This window comes from Centruroides sculpturatus, unplaced genomic scaffold (genome assembly GCF_000671375.1).
Source record: "Centruroides sculpturatus isolate CEXI.00-Female unplaced genomic scaffold, Cexi_2.0 scaffold91, whole genome shotgun sequence".
In the NCBI taxonomy this organism is placed as follows: domain Eukaryota; kingdom Metazoa; phylum Arthropoda; class Arachnida; order Scorpiones; family Buthidae; genus Centruroides; species Centruroides sculpturatus.
The window spans coordinates 832,214-848,458 of NW_019384299.1; the positions used below are offsets into that span (position 1 = coordinate 832,214).

Sequence of the window (16,245 nt, forward strand, 5' to 3'; positions counted from 1 at the left end):
GTATATCAGTATTAAATAAATCCGCGTATCACTTTTCGTTAGGATAATATGGGAAATATGCGTGACATCTGCAGTAACGTGGTTGAAATATTTGCCATATTAATGCTATACTACAAGATGTCTGAGTGAATTATGTCACTCTTATGTATTTTATAATCAATTTAACAACTTTGTAACTATGTAGGCTACTATATAAGTTTATTTTTGATGTTCAATAAACCCTCGTTTTACGACTTACATTAATTTCCTATGCCATATTAAAGAACTAATATTTCGATGTGATGTACTATAGGGTGTCCCATAAGTCTGGAACCTTAGAAATTACGTTAATCTATGTTTATTCTTTAACAGGCTACATCCAGATCTCTTGATATAGCCTCTATTCCTCCTTACTCGGCGCCATGCTTTATCTGTAAAAGAATAAACATAGATTAACATAACTCCTATGGTTCCAGACTTATGGTACACCCTGTATATTTCATAGTTTCTTCTCAAGGATGGAAACTCAATTTATAATACTGAGCCTATGATAAAGTACGGGGTGATTCACTCGAGACTGAACACTTATTATATGGAATATCTCTGTTTAAAATGAAAACATGAACATGAAACACTGTGAAATCAAGATGTATTGAACAGTGTTCAGTCACGAGTGACTCACCCCGTAGAATTCGATATACAACGTCTCTCTTAACAAGTACAATTAGGTCGTAAATACGGGAATATAATGTAAAAAAAAAAAGTTAATTATACCTTTACAATCTCCCAAAAGTCCACTTAATCCGTAAAATCCTGGGCCACAAATACATTCGTAAAGCCCCAATTTTAAAGCACAAGAACATTTAGCTGAGTAATCACAACAACCAGGATCTTCAGGCTGACCTCTGTATAAACTATTACAGAAATGATCGCAATTTCTTGGCCCTTCTTCCAAAGACCATTTGGTTTCGTGAGGATCTGAAAATTATAAGTTTAAATATTAATATAATTAATTACTAGTGTGAAAAATTACATATAAAAAACGATAGCATAACTGGTATTATAGATATTGTATTATAATTTATCAAAATAAGGGATCCCAATCTCCTTATCTATAGAAATAAATGCTCCTCGTGCTCCTCCCTGGTTACTGCACGAAACACACGATTACAATCTGTGACTTCAAAGTGCTAAATTGTATTTTTATACAAGTCGACCCCCCTATAACACTGTTGATTATTCCGTTTTATATGAATTCCATGTTGTACGAGTCACTTAGATTTTACAAATACATGAGCCGTTCACAGCCCGGCACACGTATTTGTAAAATCTAAGTGACTCGTACAACATGGAATTCATATAAAACGGAATAATCAACAGTGTTATAGGGGGGTCGACTGGTAATTGTAATTTTTAGTTTAAAAATTATATTGTAAATCTTTATTTTTCTTTCTTAAAATATGAAAAAAAATAAAAAATAAGTTTCTTTCTTACAATGGAAAGGTTACAAAATTAGAACGTTGATTTTTACAATGTACAATGTGTGTAGTAGGTCTCTGTGTTTTCCTTAAATTCAATTGTGACCTTTGGCTTTTGGTTTAAGAGTAACGAGGTCAATCCCGGGAGATGATGAATAATAACGTTTGTTTTTAACGAAAGAGTCTGATATCCGAACTTCTCGAAATTCAATGGATGTTTCTCATCTACATCCTGTGAGTTGTTAAATGTGATACATGACAGATGTCCTGGACGATATGACACGTTTATCTTTTCATAGTATTACAAGGATTTCCTTCCAATTTTCTAAACGATACTCGGATATTTCGGAAAATCTTTTCATCTTTTAAGTTCCCTCCAATATAATTAATTTAAAGGAGGCCTAATTAAATTAATATAACGTTAAAACATTAATTAAAATCGAATATTTATATAGCCTATAAAAGTGTAGACACGTATTACAAATCGTAACTAATTTATTAATTTGAATGTAATTATTCGGGTGAGAGGGGTACCGCCAAAACGATTGGCCTTTCCAGGCCTCATCGGGAGCTGGGTATTTTCCCTGGGCTTATCTTTAAGACTAATTTTTACTTTAGTTTGTTCATAAGGCAAAAGGAAAAAAAAAATGGCAAAAAAGAGCTCGTTTTACCCTCAAACTTTTGACAACAGAACCTTTCGTGCCTCACGCAATTTACAATTGTTAACAAAGCGACACTGACGTGGAGGACTTTCTAAGGTAAACTGGGCCCTATTTAGGCGTTACAAACGTGAAGAATACCCAGAAAACTCTACGCCTAACTGGTGTTAGTGGTTTTATCCACTCGTGTACACTTAATTTTAATTGAGAATCGTTTAAATTACTAAATTATAATGTAAAAAACAATAGAAGTACATACAGTCGACCCCCTATAACACTGTTGATTATTCCGTTTTATATGAATTCCATGTTGTACGAGTCACTTAGGTTTTACAGATACGTGTGCCGGACTGAACGGTTCACGTATTTGTAAAATCTAAGTGACTCGTACAACACGGAATTCATATAAAACGTAATAATCAATAGTGTTATAGAGGGGTCGACTGGTATAAAATTACCTCCTCGTATTACTTCTGCTAAGAGTCGGAAATTTTGAAAGTCGTAACAATGGAAAAAATGCTGTTCACTGGTGCAGAGGGATTTCAATTCATTACCAAGAAATCTACCAATACCAACAGCAAATACCTCTGTACCACTTTCTATAAGTTTTTTTGCTGATTTTAAAGGATCGTTACCATAAGTAGAAAATCCATCCGAAAGAAGGATCGTTACCTGCGATAATTTAAAATAGTTTAATTAATTAATTAAATTTTTCGGTTTAGGAAGGGGGATGGATGAAAACTCACTTTTCTTACTCCAGGACGTGCATTCTTCAGAACTTCATAAGCTTCATCCAATGCTCCAGCAATATTCGTAGCAGCGCTGTCTTCGTATTTAATTTTTTGAAGTTCTTCCGCGAATAAACATCGATTTTTAGGCTCTTTTATGTAATCTATATACCTTACTGAAAATTAAAATAATATATTAATATATATTTTTCATTAATTGCGTGGTAATTAATCGTAAACTTTGTTTAAATCTGTAGACATACATTAGATGGAGTACGGCAACATACGAGAGATCTACCAAGAGGGGTACCTCCTGGGAAAACTTTCTATGAGAGATTGGTCCCTATTTATATGTTAGACACGCGAAGAATCCCAAAAAATTCCTCGTAGCCGGTTATAGGTTAGATGCAAACCCGCCTCTTCAATGGTTTTAACTCGGCTATTGGGCACTCTGGCTTTGTAACCGCTTACTTTTATAAGTTTTATAACGTATTATAACTGTATTTCTGTATAACGTTTTAAATTTACAATTAGAATTCTATTTACACGAACTGGGATGAATTTAGACGTGTAATCCTATGCTATAATATATAGGCTCTTCTTCTCCACTAAATACAGTAGACCCCTATAACACTGTTGATAGTTCCGTGTTATATGAATTCCGTGTTGTACGAGTCACTTAGATTTTACAAATACGTGTGCCGTTCACAGCCCGGCACACGTATTTGTAAATTATAAGTGACTCGTACAACACGGAATTATCAACAGTGTTATAGGGGGGTCTACTTGTAATGATACATGTAAAAATGTGAGGCCTTGTTCTAGGCTTTCACATGTTTACATGTTATGCGAGTCTATAGCTTAGGGCCTCTCATTTTTACGTTACTATCACAGCTTTAGGCCTCGTTACGCCAGACCCTAAGCTGCAGCTTATTTAGCTTTATATGCAAATCCTATCCATGAACGTATTCTCAATTTATAGAACGGTTATTCAGGAACCAAAGTCGTAAACACAGTAAATTAAGCTTAATATTCGATTAGCTGGATGTGAGAGAAGTGATATAAGATCCGGATCAGACTTTATCTACCTCCGAAAGGCCTGAAAAAACTCTGTTTCTAGAGGATCGAGTTAAATGCCCTTCAGGCATCGGCTTTTATTTGAAGAATCAGATTTGCACATCAGTTAAACAGTTGAAGAAGAGAACGAGTAGATGAGATGGCATAGAACATAACGAAAAAAACCCTATATTGTTCCATTTTATCTACATTACACATATGAAAAACACTGAAGAATTTAGAGATGTAGTAGCGTTAAAGCCAATAATATTTAAGTTTCCTATTTTAAGTAAGATAATTGATACGACCTTTACAATTATTAAAACATCTTTTCTCTATTACTGAAAGTGAAAGTAAAACAGAGAGAAAAAGCATTTCTCTCTCTGTTTTATTTTAATAACCAAAAACACTAAGGAAATTAAAATATTTCGAGGCCATTGAAACTTAATACGTAATCACATCAAATGTTTCGGATTGTAAAATTACTTAAAATCACATTATCTACAGACAAACTCTTGATTTTTCTATATTTTACACATAAAATACGAAAGAAACAGAAAAACAGTCGAACCTTTGAACAACGGACACTGACGAGAACATAAATAAAAAAAAAGGGGGCCTTGGTTCCGATGCTGCAGTTGTTTGAAGGTTATTTTGTGTGTATTTAAAAAAAAAAAAAATCCTTAAAAATGGCCTCTGTTTAGAGGTGGCCGTTATCGGAGGTTCCACTGTATCTTATAAGTATTTATAAATGTATAGAACTATTTAGGAGGGTCTTCAGTAATGGGACCAGTGCAGTCTTTCGTCTTCATATATAGCTTTTTTTTTTTTTTTAGTGCTTTTCTCTCTGTTGGCACTAAAAGAGTCTTTTTAATCGAGCCAGGGCCTCTCAGAAGTTGGTTTTTAGGNGAGCAATTAAATAATTAAAATTATAAAGGATTAAAAAATATATATATATAAATGGGGAAATATTGCACTTCTGACAATCGCTGCAAGTGTGTGGGCTAAATTTAGAGAATCCGTGCTTCTCGCATGGACAACTGTATGTGGCCCGCTCACGTGTCGGAAAATCTTCTGATTTATTCGTGTATGCACCAGACAGAAAAACAAAAAATATCGTGTATTCACAAGCACTTCAATAAATAAATAGAATTGAAACGACACTTTGAAATGTTATCCCAATGAAAATAAATAATAATAATAAGTTTCAATAAAAATGATAAAATGTAAATTGAATTTTATCATAACGAGTTTGCTTGAATTTCCTTTCTTCTGAGATCGCAGCAATGCGCGACGNTCTTTAATTACAAACTTTTTTAACAAGAAATCAAAAAATGTACCTTGACATAAATGGCATTTGAAATTTGGCATGTTATAATGAGACACATTCTGGTAGTTATGTTACTATTCCTTTTCCTTTGCTGTGTAACAGTGGGAACTTCCTATGGGGCATATGAAAATTTAATGCAGGCCCGTTTTGGCTTAATGAATGCAGTCTTACTGGTCACTTTTCTGGAGTATAAACTCAGCCTAACTATTTTCATATTTAATCTTTTCATAATTTAATAATCAATCTAATACCATATGCAATATTATTGATACAAAATATGTTGTGTTTGTGTTTTTTAATAATGCCTCTTTAGTTCACTTTAACACTTATAGCTTTTTTTTTTTTTTTTAGTGCTTTTTCTCTCTGTTGGCACTAAAAGAGTCTTTTTAATCGAGCCAGGGCCTCTCAGAAGTTGGTTTTTAGGCCTCAGATCTTCCCGAAAGGTATAAATTTATATAAATAAAAATTAATAAATCGAAACAAATATCATTAATCAATACAAATTTTTATTTGTATCACTTATTATTATTATTTTTTTTAATATAAAAGACTAAATTTAAGATCCTTCCGTATGCCAAGTGGTCTTTCTAGTATACCCCTTTGCAAGGATTCGAATAGATTTAAATTACAATAAATTAAGTTTTTATTTAATAAATGATTGATTTTTAAAGCGTTAACATTTAAAATGATTTAAAATCACTCACCAATATTCTGACTGTAAGCAATTACAGCAACTCTTGTAGCATTTGGAGCAATTACAAAATGTTGTAATAAACTTTCAACAAATCCTTTCTCGGCTTCAAAATTAGCAAGTCCTATACTTCCAGAACGATCCAAAAGGAAGATTAATTCCGATTTACCTCTTTCAAATTGATTATTTTTAAGTAGACGAATACTTTTAAGCCATTCCTCATAATTCGGTTTCTCATAATTTATGGAATAAACCAAAGTTAAACTCAAAGAGAAACAGAATAGGATAATTAATAAGTAATTAAACATGGCGAATTAAGTTAATTTTAGAAAAAAAAAATCCTTGAAATAATAATAAATATAAGCAATATTGAATATTTTATATAATCAGCCTTTATATCTTGACTGGCGTAAGATCTTGACTGGCGTAATCCTCTTTGCAAAGACGATGTTTTGAATAAGAAAGTCCAAAGATTAAACTTCTACGAAATAATTTAATAAGAAAAATAAAGGTCAAATAATAAATTAAATTCGATAAGGTCGAAATATTTAATAAACAATCCAGTGAAAATCCCAATTAGGTAAACAGGAGTAATATAACCAATAGATTTTAAAGTGAAACTAAATTCAATCTAATCATTTCCTTGTTAAAATATAAACTTATAAATTTATTAATTTAAAAAATATATTTTTTTAATACTCCTTTTAAGTAAATAGCTATTTGAAATAGGAGTTAAAAGATCCAATCAGAGCTTTGTAAAGTTAATAAACTTTTCTCGTGGGACTGCGTCATCTCATCAGCTCCTCTGTTAGACACGCTCCAAAGTTAAATCCAGTCTAGCACAATAAGCAAGTAAAGTTCACAAGGAAGGACACAGGGGAATATGTTTTACTTAGGAAGTTTATTTCTCTTAAATATCATTGGTTTAGGTAAGACATTTTTGAATTTATTTAAAAAAATATATATATTTTTACACAATATATAGTATTATAAGATGTGTTATGAGCCTTATAAGGATATAATTAATGATTTATATGCAAATATTGGCCTGCCTCTTTTTAAGTAGAGAAATACATGTGTAGGAAATGAAATAAAATAATTAAATTCTATTTTTAAGTGTAATTTTTAATTGTTTAAATTAATTTATTAACGTTTTATTTCTTTAATTATGAATTATATGCGAAAAATTGTGTTTAAAACGAATCAAGGTAGGGATAATGTTATTGTGCCCAACATGCCAAGTGATTGGCATCATGCCACAATGCCACTTGAATGTTTCCTATCTCAAATTTCACCATTTTAATTAGTAATTTAGAATATTTACTAATTGCAATTAAGTTTAATTTGTGTATATACTTATTTACATTTATACTTATTAAATACATAATAAATTGTTGATATTTTAAGTATATTAATTAATTCATAAAATAGATATAATATCACTTAAGTTATTTATGAATTTATTAATTTAATTAGTAATAAAGATAAATATTAATTTAATTAATAAACTATATATTTTTTTTTTAAATACTGGACACTTGTATAGGGGCTAATTATAATCTGCTGTTAATTATCTTTTATTTATTAATAACTAATTATAATTTTTATTAATTTTTTTAAATTTTTTTAAAATAAATGTAAAATATAAAACATAAATGAAACCATTTTATTCCTTTAAAAAAAAAAAAAAAAAAGGAAAAGAAATTAAATCAGATATTTTGGAGAGGCATCACGCGTGGTAATTCTATCCCTATGTTGATTTGGAGGGCAATTCTTTATAGTTTATATCATTTAACGTAAACGAAAAGCATTAAATATTCATTATAATAATATAATTTGGGATGAATTAGTTTTCTATACACAAAATTTTCTAATAGAGTAATAAATTATAATATAACAACGTCCTGTAAATGTCACTTACTTACCCTTTAGCGAACTTGAAAACCTATGACAGAAACAAGAGGCACAAATAAACTAAATAAAACCTTTTTTTATGATTTTACAAAGAAAACACAATCCTTAGTTCTTAAATTCAGCTTTATTAATACAGTTAACGTGTTATTATCACAGCTGGAGGACCTTCAACAACATACAAGAGGACCTTTCTCTTAACCAATATGTATAAACTGCAAGTGATTCGAGGCTTTCTCTCTATATTTAAAAAAAAAAACAATGAAATTATTATTATTATTATTATAGAATTAATTAATTAATTAATTATTTTTATTTTTAAATTAGTCGAAATGCAAGAATGGACTAAACTCAACTGTCCAGCACCTCGAGCACCTAGAAATGGGATCAGTTTTATTTTTGATGATGGTCAAAGGGTACAATATCGTTGTCATCCCGGATTTATAATGAAAGGAAAAGTTTCCTCGGTTTGTATAAATAATAAATGGAATAATCCTCCTCCCTTATGTCTTCTACCAAACAGTAAGTTCCTATTTTAATCCATAACGTTTTTTTTTATTTTGTTGATTTTAAAAACACGCTGAACGGTCTTAAAAATAAAACGGAATTAAAACATTATCTTAAAAATAAAACTAAACAATAAAAATAAATGAAAAACTTATGTGAATTTATTGGCTTTTTTTCATGTTTACAATGTTTTATATTTGCTAAAATTAAAACAAAACTAGACATTTTTCTGTAAGAATGTAGTTTATTTCTATATTTATCTTACGACCTTACGTGCCACACACTCGCTTGTCAGACAAATGAATGCTATTAAAATGCTATTAAAATTTTTTTTAAAATAGCTTTTTATTTAATAATAATTAAAGACGATTTCAGAAAACATTTATTATTAAATGAGGCAACAAATAATAATAATAATATCTATTTATTTTAAGACATAGACAATGTGAAACGTTGCAAAAATTCTTCTAACTCTCACGCGAATTTTCGGAATTGTTGGGGGTCGATTTCTTTACAGATGTTACTCATTCAACGTAACTTAGGATAAGTATGACCTTCGAGATGGGGAGAACCGAGAGAAATGGGCTCTTAGTGGTTCTATCCCTATAGATTAATGTTATTTTTACTAAGAAAATAAAATTTTTAAGGCTACTTTCTGTTATTTTAGAAGCATTCTACATTTAATTAAAAATAAGTGGCCTGGGAGGCCCACTAAAGGTCAAAACGGGCCCTTTGCAAGCTCTCGAATTCCTCGACGATAAGATCTTGTTTAAATTTGTCTTTAACATAAAATATACACTCGATTTTTTATTAACTATATGCCAATAATTTCACAAAAGTTAAATATATTTAAAGTTTCTAATATTAAAAAAAAACCTCTAATATAAATCTAAAACATTTCCATCCACGTTAAGCGTACCAAGATCACTTGTCTTCATCAGATAAAGTTGCTGTACCAACAATTCGCAATAGATTTAATTGGGAATCCAATGATATGGAACCAAGTCACATTTCGCTACGATATGGAAATGGTTCTAGTAGATTACCACTGATAAATGGGCTGTGGAAAAATCCATCTACGAATATAGATAGCCGGGTTCTATCTATAGTACCAGATTCGAGCTTAGGAAATTCAGTTCCACCTAAACAACTAATCAAACAAGAAGTAGATATAGCTGAACTCCGTAAAAAGTTAGAACAAGAAGTAAAATCTTCGAGACACATAAACGATAAAGGCAATTCCATTACGAAATTAGATCCTCAATATCCACCATTTTACGTTAATCCGGATGGTTTCGTATTGGGAGTTTCAAATTCGAATCGATATCCCGTCTATAGTTTAGGTACAATATACGATTCGAATAGAAATAATTATCCCGTATCCGGTTATCTGGAACCAGAGATGGTAGAATTAAGGAGAAAACAAATAGAAGAAGCTAAAAATATTCAGATGATTGCTGCGAGTAAAAGGCATAGAAATAAATTTAACAATATTGTAACGTACAGTTCCAGAGACATACCCGTTTGGCAAGGAAGAATTAAGCCACAGAATAGATACCATACGGAAAAAACCGTATATAAAGCAACCAGAGTCGAAAGAAACAAGCATTTCGAACAAGATAAACCACCGAGTGCGCCATTTAATACGAGAACAGTTATAAAACCAAACCCACCAGCCATAGAAATTAACAAAGAGAACTTCTCAACGGATATACCCAAATTTTTGAGTGTTAATAGGCCTACTGTTCCATTACTGACGGAAGATATAGTGATAGCAACTATGCCAACACCCATAAGTGAATTTTTAAATTTAGGTAATTCAGAAAACAATAAATCTACAAATCCTACTGCATTTCCTCGAACTTCCACAAGTGATTCGAAGAACGAATTGCATGTTGCTAATAAATATAATCGCGATCCTCTTGAATGGCCTCCTGAAGCTTTATGGTTTAAACATGAAACAACAGCGATACCTCGATTATTTGTAACACAGAGAATTCACGAAAAACAGAAGAAAAAATCGTCGAATAAGAAATCAAATAGAGGAAACAAACGAGGGAAGAATACACGAAAGTCTCAAAAGGCTCCAATTGTTACATTCAGCCATGGCAGAGTCAAGAGCACAAATTTGAAGAAAACTCAAAAATAAACAAGAAAATTCAACGTATGAATTATTTAAATTATATAAAATTCATATTTTAATTCCAAAAAAAATAATTCACAANGATCGTATTAATTTAGTTTTGTGAAGAAACGTACATAAAAATAGTATAAGATATTCTTTACTTTTTAAATATTAAAACAATCTTAAATTAAATTAAATATTAAAACAACTTAGTTAAAAGTGCTCCCTATCAGTGACTCGTGGATGGAATCAGAGACGATCTTAGTAGGTGCGCGGTGCATGCGTGCCTGCCAAATCCTGAGGGTGCCGATACCGGTTAACGTCAAATGAATATGCCTCTTTTGTCGTATCACTAGTATATCGACAGGGTTGTTGTAAATTTTAAATGTTTCTCATCATAGCTGTAAAAATCTAAATACGTTAAACTTAATAGATTGTCCGTCTTTTGTTTTCTAATTAATTTGTTTTAGGACCAGGTGTCATCCACGGAAATTTCCAATTTTTCGGTCACTCTCGTTGAACTGGAAAAATTTCTGTCTTTATTACATCTAATACAGTATTTTGAAGAAATCAGTCCCCGCTGTACTTGGCTATAGATTGGTTTGGTTAAGCTTTTGTTTAAATAATATTCCAGCTCTTTCATCAGGGTTTTGTTTATGCCCCCCAATTCCCTAATCGCTTAATTATTTAACTACTTCTTAAGTAGAAATACAGTCGACCCCCTATAACACTGTTGATTTTTCCGTTTTATATGAATTCCGTGTTGTACGAGTAACTTAGATTTTACAAATACATGTGCCAGGCTGTGAACAGCTCACGTATTTGTAAAATCTAAGTGACTCGTACAACATGGAATTCATATAAAATGGAAAAATCAACAGTATTATAGGGGGGTCGACTGTAGTGTAAGTCGAAACCGGTTACTTTGTACTCGAATATTTGTAGTCTCGGGAAAAAGTGGAAAGACAAATTTTTATGACAACGGATACATAAATTGTAAATTTAAGGAAAATAAATTCTAGAGCTTTTTCTGTACCTGGTGCATCTCTCTCATTCATTAAATTTAGTTGTAAATGACGCTGTCGAAGTAACTTAATTTTTTAACATTATACAAGAATTATACACGTTTTTTTCTACATCCCCTTAAAGATGGGATGTACAAAATCGTAATATCACTGGTTTAACATTGAAAACCGCGAGTAATATAAAATCGGACAGCGGAATAAATATATCAAATATTTTAATGGATTTTTTTAAACTCCTGTCAACTATATAGAACTATCGTAAAAACATACCAGCAAATTCTTATCAGTTGGGTTAAGTTATAAATCTACTTGCGATTCAGGTAATTGGGTGAGGGCGGCCAAATATCTAGCGGGCAGGCAGGCGGCTAAGAGCCCGGATCTGGTCCTGGATAGAATTGGAAGCGTTATACGTGTATAGCTTCCGCCCAAGGTCATAGGCTTCCACCGGCTAAACCGGGTGAGGTTGGTGCTCTGTAGGGTTTCTCATTTCCCGGGAAATTTGCCTCCAGCGGGATTACTCCACGTAGATTGAAGATAGATCTAGACATGTGATAGATATGAATAATGCATGTTTGGTTTTATAGATAAACTAAACAAGCTATATATTAGGGCATCTTGCCAGGTGAGTGCGAGCACCATTTAGACTTCACATTTTTTAATTTATTGCTTGATTGAGAAAGAAGGGCCTCTTATATATATTTTAGAGCCATTACAAGTTTAAATTCAGCTCTGGTATAATGTATTTTTAGAAATATATTCCTTGTAGTGCACACATTATCATCATAAATATTTCTTATTTTATTAATTTAATATTAATATTATATTTAGATATAAATGAATGCTTTAGAAACAATGGTCATGGGCCTTGCAGTGATAAATGTACAAATACCAAAGGAGGATATTTTTGTTCTTGCACAATACCAGGAACAATTTTGGGACCAAATAATCACACATGNATATAATTGAAAATTGCAGTCAGGCATCGTATTCATGATTATTTCGGACAATATAATATTTTAAATATTGGCAAACCAATAGCATAATCCGTCTCAATATGAAACGGATTATGCTATTCGTTTGCTTACTTAACTCCTTGTCGTTTAGAAGCACCGTATATTATATGCAAATCGCGCAGGATCATGAATAATGCCGTTATGACAGGCGTATTTTTACAAACCAAAAATGCAGTATTTTATTTATTAAGCCAATACAAGAGAACGTACAGATATAATACAATTTAGACAATATAATAAATAATAGGCTACCACATAAATGGTTAAAAATTACAAAGAAATTATTCCATAGACTGGAATTATTGGGGTGGGCCGTGCCCCAATGCTCTTGGCTCGTATAAGTTGGCGCCACTGCATATTCTTATAATATTCTAACTCAAATTTTATTATATTCTTATGGAAAGTAAATTTTTAAATTTCTAATAATGTTATACAGTCGGCCCCTATAACACTGTTGATTATTTCATTTTATATGAATTCCGTGTTGTACGAGTCACTTAGATTTTACAAATACGTGTGCCGGGCTGTGAACGGCTCACGTATTTGTAAAATCTAAGTGACTCGTACAACATGGAATTCATATAAAACGGAATAATCAACAGTGTTATAGGGGGTCGACTGTACATTGTTTTCTATATTTGACAGGAACAAGAGATGGGATAAGCCAAAGGAGTCGAAATTTCAATTTACAGAATACTCCACCTGTACCAAATAAACTGGTAAAAAAAAAGAAAGAAAACACAGCTAAAATGTATTTACTTGTACACGTCTTTTTATCAGCAGCTAAAATATATCCAGGACGGCAGGAACACCAAACTTCTCCTCGAACATTATGACATCGATGATGACATCCTCCATTCCGCACCGAACAAGATTTTGCATTACCAGCTGTATTATTTAAATAAAAGATTTTAAATTAATTCTACACATTTAAATACATTTTTATTCTAATTATCTAATCTTAAATGTTTAAATTCTTTATGTAAGACGAACTTTTAAATCGGAGTAAAGCGGCATTTTAAAGAACTAGTAGTGTCTCTTACTTTGAATTTAATTCATTTCCACGAGGCCGTTCGAAGTCCGAATCAATTTCCTCCACTATTTCTAATGCTAATAAGCAAATTTCTAATGATAAATAGCAAATGCATATACTTGTAGTTTAAGGTAAAAATAACACGATTAAATTCTCTAAATAATAAATTAAAACATAAAAGGAATAAAATACGTAATTTGCTGTATAATAAAATGAGAATTGTATTTACTAATCGCGCGACATCTTATAATAAACATGGCGGCCAGATCCGCACCACGTGTATCGCTTTCATGCTTCGCGATAATTTGCCTCAATCGTTGGTTGATACTACAACATTCCTCTTAAGCTTCGGCGCTTTCACATTCTTATTGGAAGCCATGATTAATAGGCAGGGATTAAATATAATGTATAATCAAACACATCAAAATTCCAGTAACCAGTTGCGTAACTTTCCCGGCCAAAAACAAAACTAAAATTGCGTGCGGCATCATCTGTTATAATATTTTGTTTTTAAAATATTTTTATATAATTACTATAAAATGGCGATAAGTATAATTTTGAGGGTAGAGAGGAGTTCTATAATAAAAAAAAAAATCAAAATTGTCTCGAGATATGACACATGACCCTCTATCTCTCCATTCCCTTGATATTTAAGCCCAAAATTGGGCAACTAGATAGTGAAGGAAAGGGATTCCATATATCCGGAATGGAGCACCCAGAAAATTTTCTGGAATTTTTCCATCCCGAGTGTTCTAAGGCAGTGGAATGAGACCTTGATCGCTCAGCCAACCTCCCTTTATCTCTTCTGGTACTAAGATAGCCTTTTTTTCCAGGCCCACAATGGGACAGGCGAGTGGCTAGAAACAAGGCCTGGCGTAGAAACAGACTATCCATGTAAACTTTCTGTTTCCAGAACGGCAAGCCGATGTCTTTTTAGAGTCCTAGTCATAAATTATGCCATATACAGTCGGCCCCTATAACACTGTTGATTATTACGTTTTATATGAATTCCGTGTTGTACGAGTCACTTAGATTTTACAAATACGTGTGCCGGGCTGTGAACGGCTCACGTATTTGTAAAATCTAAGTGACTCGTACAACACGGAATTCATATAAAACGTAATAATCAACAGTGTTATAGGGGCCGACTGTATATGGCATAATTTATGACTAGGACTCTAAAAAGACATCGGCTTGCCGTTCTGGAAACAGAAAGTTTACATGGATAGTCTGTTTCTACGCCAGGCCTTGTTTCTAGCCACTCGCCTGTCCCATTGTGGGCCTGGAAAAAAAGGCTATCTTAGTACCAGAAGAGATAAAGGGAGGTTGGCTGAGCGATCAAGGTCTCATTCCACTGCCTTAGAACACTCGGGATGGAAAAATTCCAGAAAATTTTCTGGGTGCTCCATTCCGGATATATGGAATCCCTTTCCTTCACTATCTAGTTGCCCAATTTTGGGCTTAAATATCAAGGGAATGGAGAGATAGAGGGTCATGTGTCATATCTCGAGACAATTTTGATTTTTTTTTTTATTATAGAACTCCTCTCTACCCTCAAAATTATACTTATCGCCATTTTATAGTAATTATATAAAAATATTTTAAAAACAAAATATTATAACAGATGATGCCGCACGCAATTTTAGTTTTGTTTTTGGCCGGGAAAGTTACGCAACTGGTTACTGGAATTTTGATGTGTTTGATTATACATTATATTTAATCCCTGCCTATTAATCATGGCTTCCAATAAGAATGTGAAAGCGCCGAAGCTTAAGAGGAATGTTGTAGTATCAACCAACGATTGAGGCAAATTATCGCGAAGCATGAAAGCGATACACGTGGTGCGGATCTGGCCGCCATGTTTATTATAAGATGTCGCGCGATTAGTAAATACAATTCTCATTTTATTATACAGCAAATTACGTATTTTATTCCTTTTATGTTTTAATTTATTATTTAGAGAATTTAATCGTGTTATTTTTACCTTAAACTACAAGTATATGCATTTGCTATTTATCATTAGAAATTTGCTTATTAGCATTAGAAATAGTGGAGGAAATTGATTCGGACTTCGAACGGCCTCGTGGAAATGAATTAAATTCAAAGTAAGAGACACTACTAGTTCTTTAAAATGCCGCTTTACTCCGATTTAAAAGTTCGTCTTACATAAAGAATTTAAACATTTAAGATTAGATAATTAGAATAAAAATGTATTTAAATGTGTAGAATTAATTTAAAATCTTTTATTTAAATAATACAGCTGGTAATGCAAAATCTTGTTCGGTGCGGAATGGAGGATGTCATCATCGATGTCATAATGTTCGAGGAGAAGTTTGGTGTTCCTGCCGTCCTGGATATATTTTAGCTGCTGATAAAAAGACGTGTACAAGTAAATACATTTTAGCTGTGTTTTCTTTCTTTTTTTTTACCAGTTTATTTGGTACAGGTGGAGTATTCTGTAAATTGAAATTTCGACTCCTTTGGCTTATCCCATCTCTTGTTCCTGTCAAATATAGAAAACAATGTACAGTCGACCCCCTATAACACTGTTGATTATTCCGTTTTATATGAATTCCATGTTGTACGAGTCACTTAGATTTTACAAATACGTGTGCCGGGCTGTGAACGGCTCACACATTTGTAAAATCTAAGTGACTCGTACAACATGGAATTCATATAAAACGGAATAATCAACAGTGTTATAGGGGGG

General features: G+C 32.2%; 2 protein-coding genes across 2 annotated transcripts in view; one reads left to right on the top strand and one right to left on the bottom strand.

The window, feature by feature from the left end:
- Positions 1–6,373, bottom strand: part of LOC111631617 (sushi, von Willebrand factor type A, EGF and pentraxin domain-containing protein 1-like) — a 42,689-nt gene extending 36,316 nt beyond the window's left edge. The window contains exons 1-4 of the mRNA XM_023375940.1: positions 5,935–6,373; positions 2,863–3,020; positions 2,575–2,788; positions 754–957 (exon numbers count right to left, since the gene is read on the bottom strand). Coding sequence (XP_023231708.1) covers positions 754–957; positions 2,575–2,788; positions 2,863–3,020; positions 5,935–6,229 — 871 coding nt within the window. The 5' untranslated portion in view covers positions 6,230–6,373. The remainder of the gene's footprint in view (positions 1–753; positions 958–2,574; positions 2,789–2,862; positions 3,021–5,934) is intronic.
- A 288-nt stretch (positions 6,374–6,661) lies between these two features.
- Positions 6,662–10,555, top strand: LOC111634026. The gene is made up of 3 exons (XM_023378738.1): positions 6,662–6,850; positions 8,160–8,354; positions 9,254–10,555. The coding sequence occupies exons 1-3, from the start codon at positions 6,805–6,807 to the stop codon at positions 10,486–10,488; spliced, it is 1,476 nt and encodes a 491-aa protein (XP_023234506.1). The 5' UTR covers positions 6,662–6,804; the 3' UTR covers positions 10,489–10,555.
- The last annotated feature ends 5,690 nt before the right edge of the window (positions 10,556–16,245 follow it).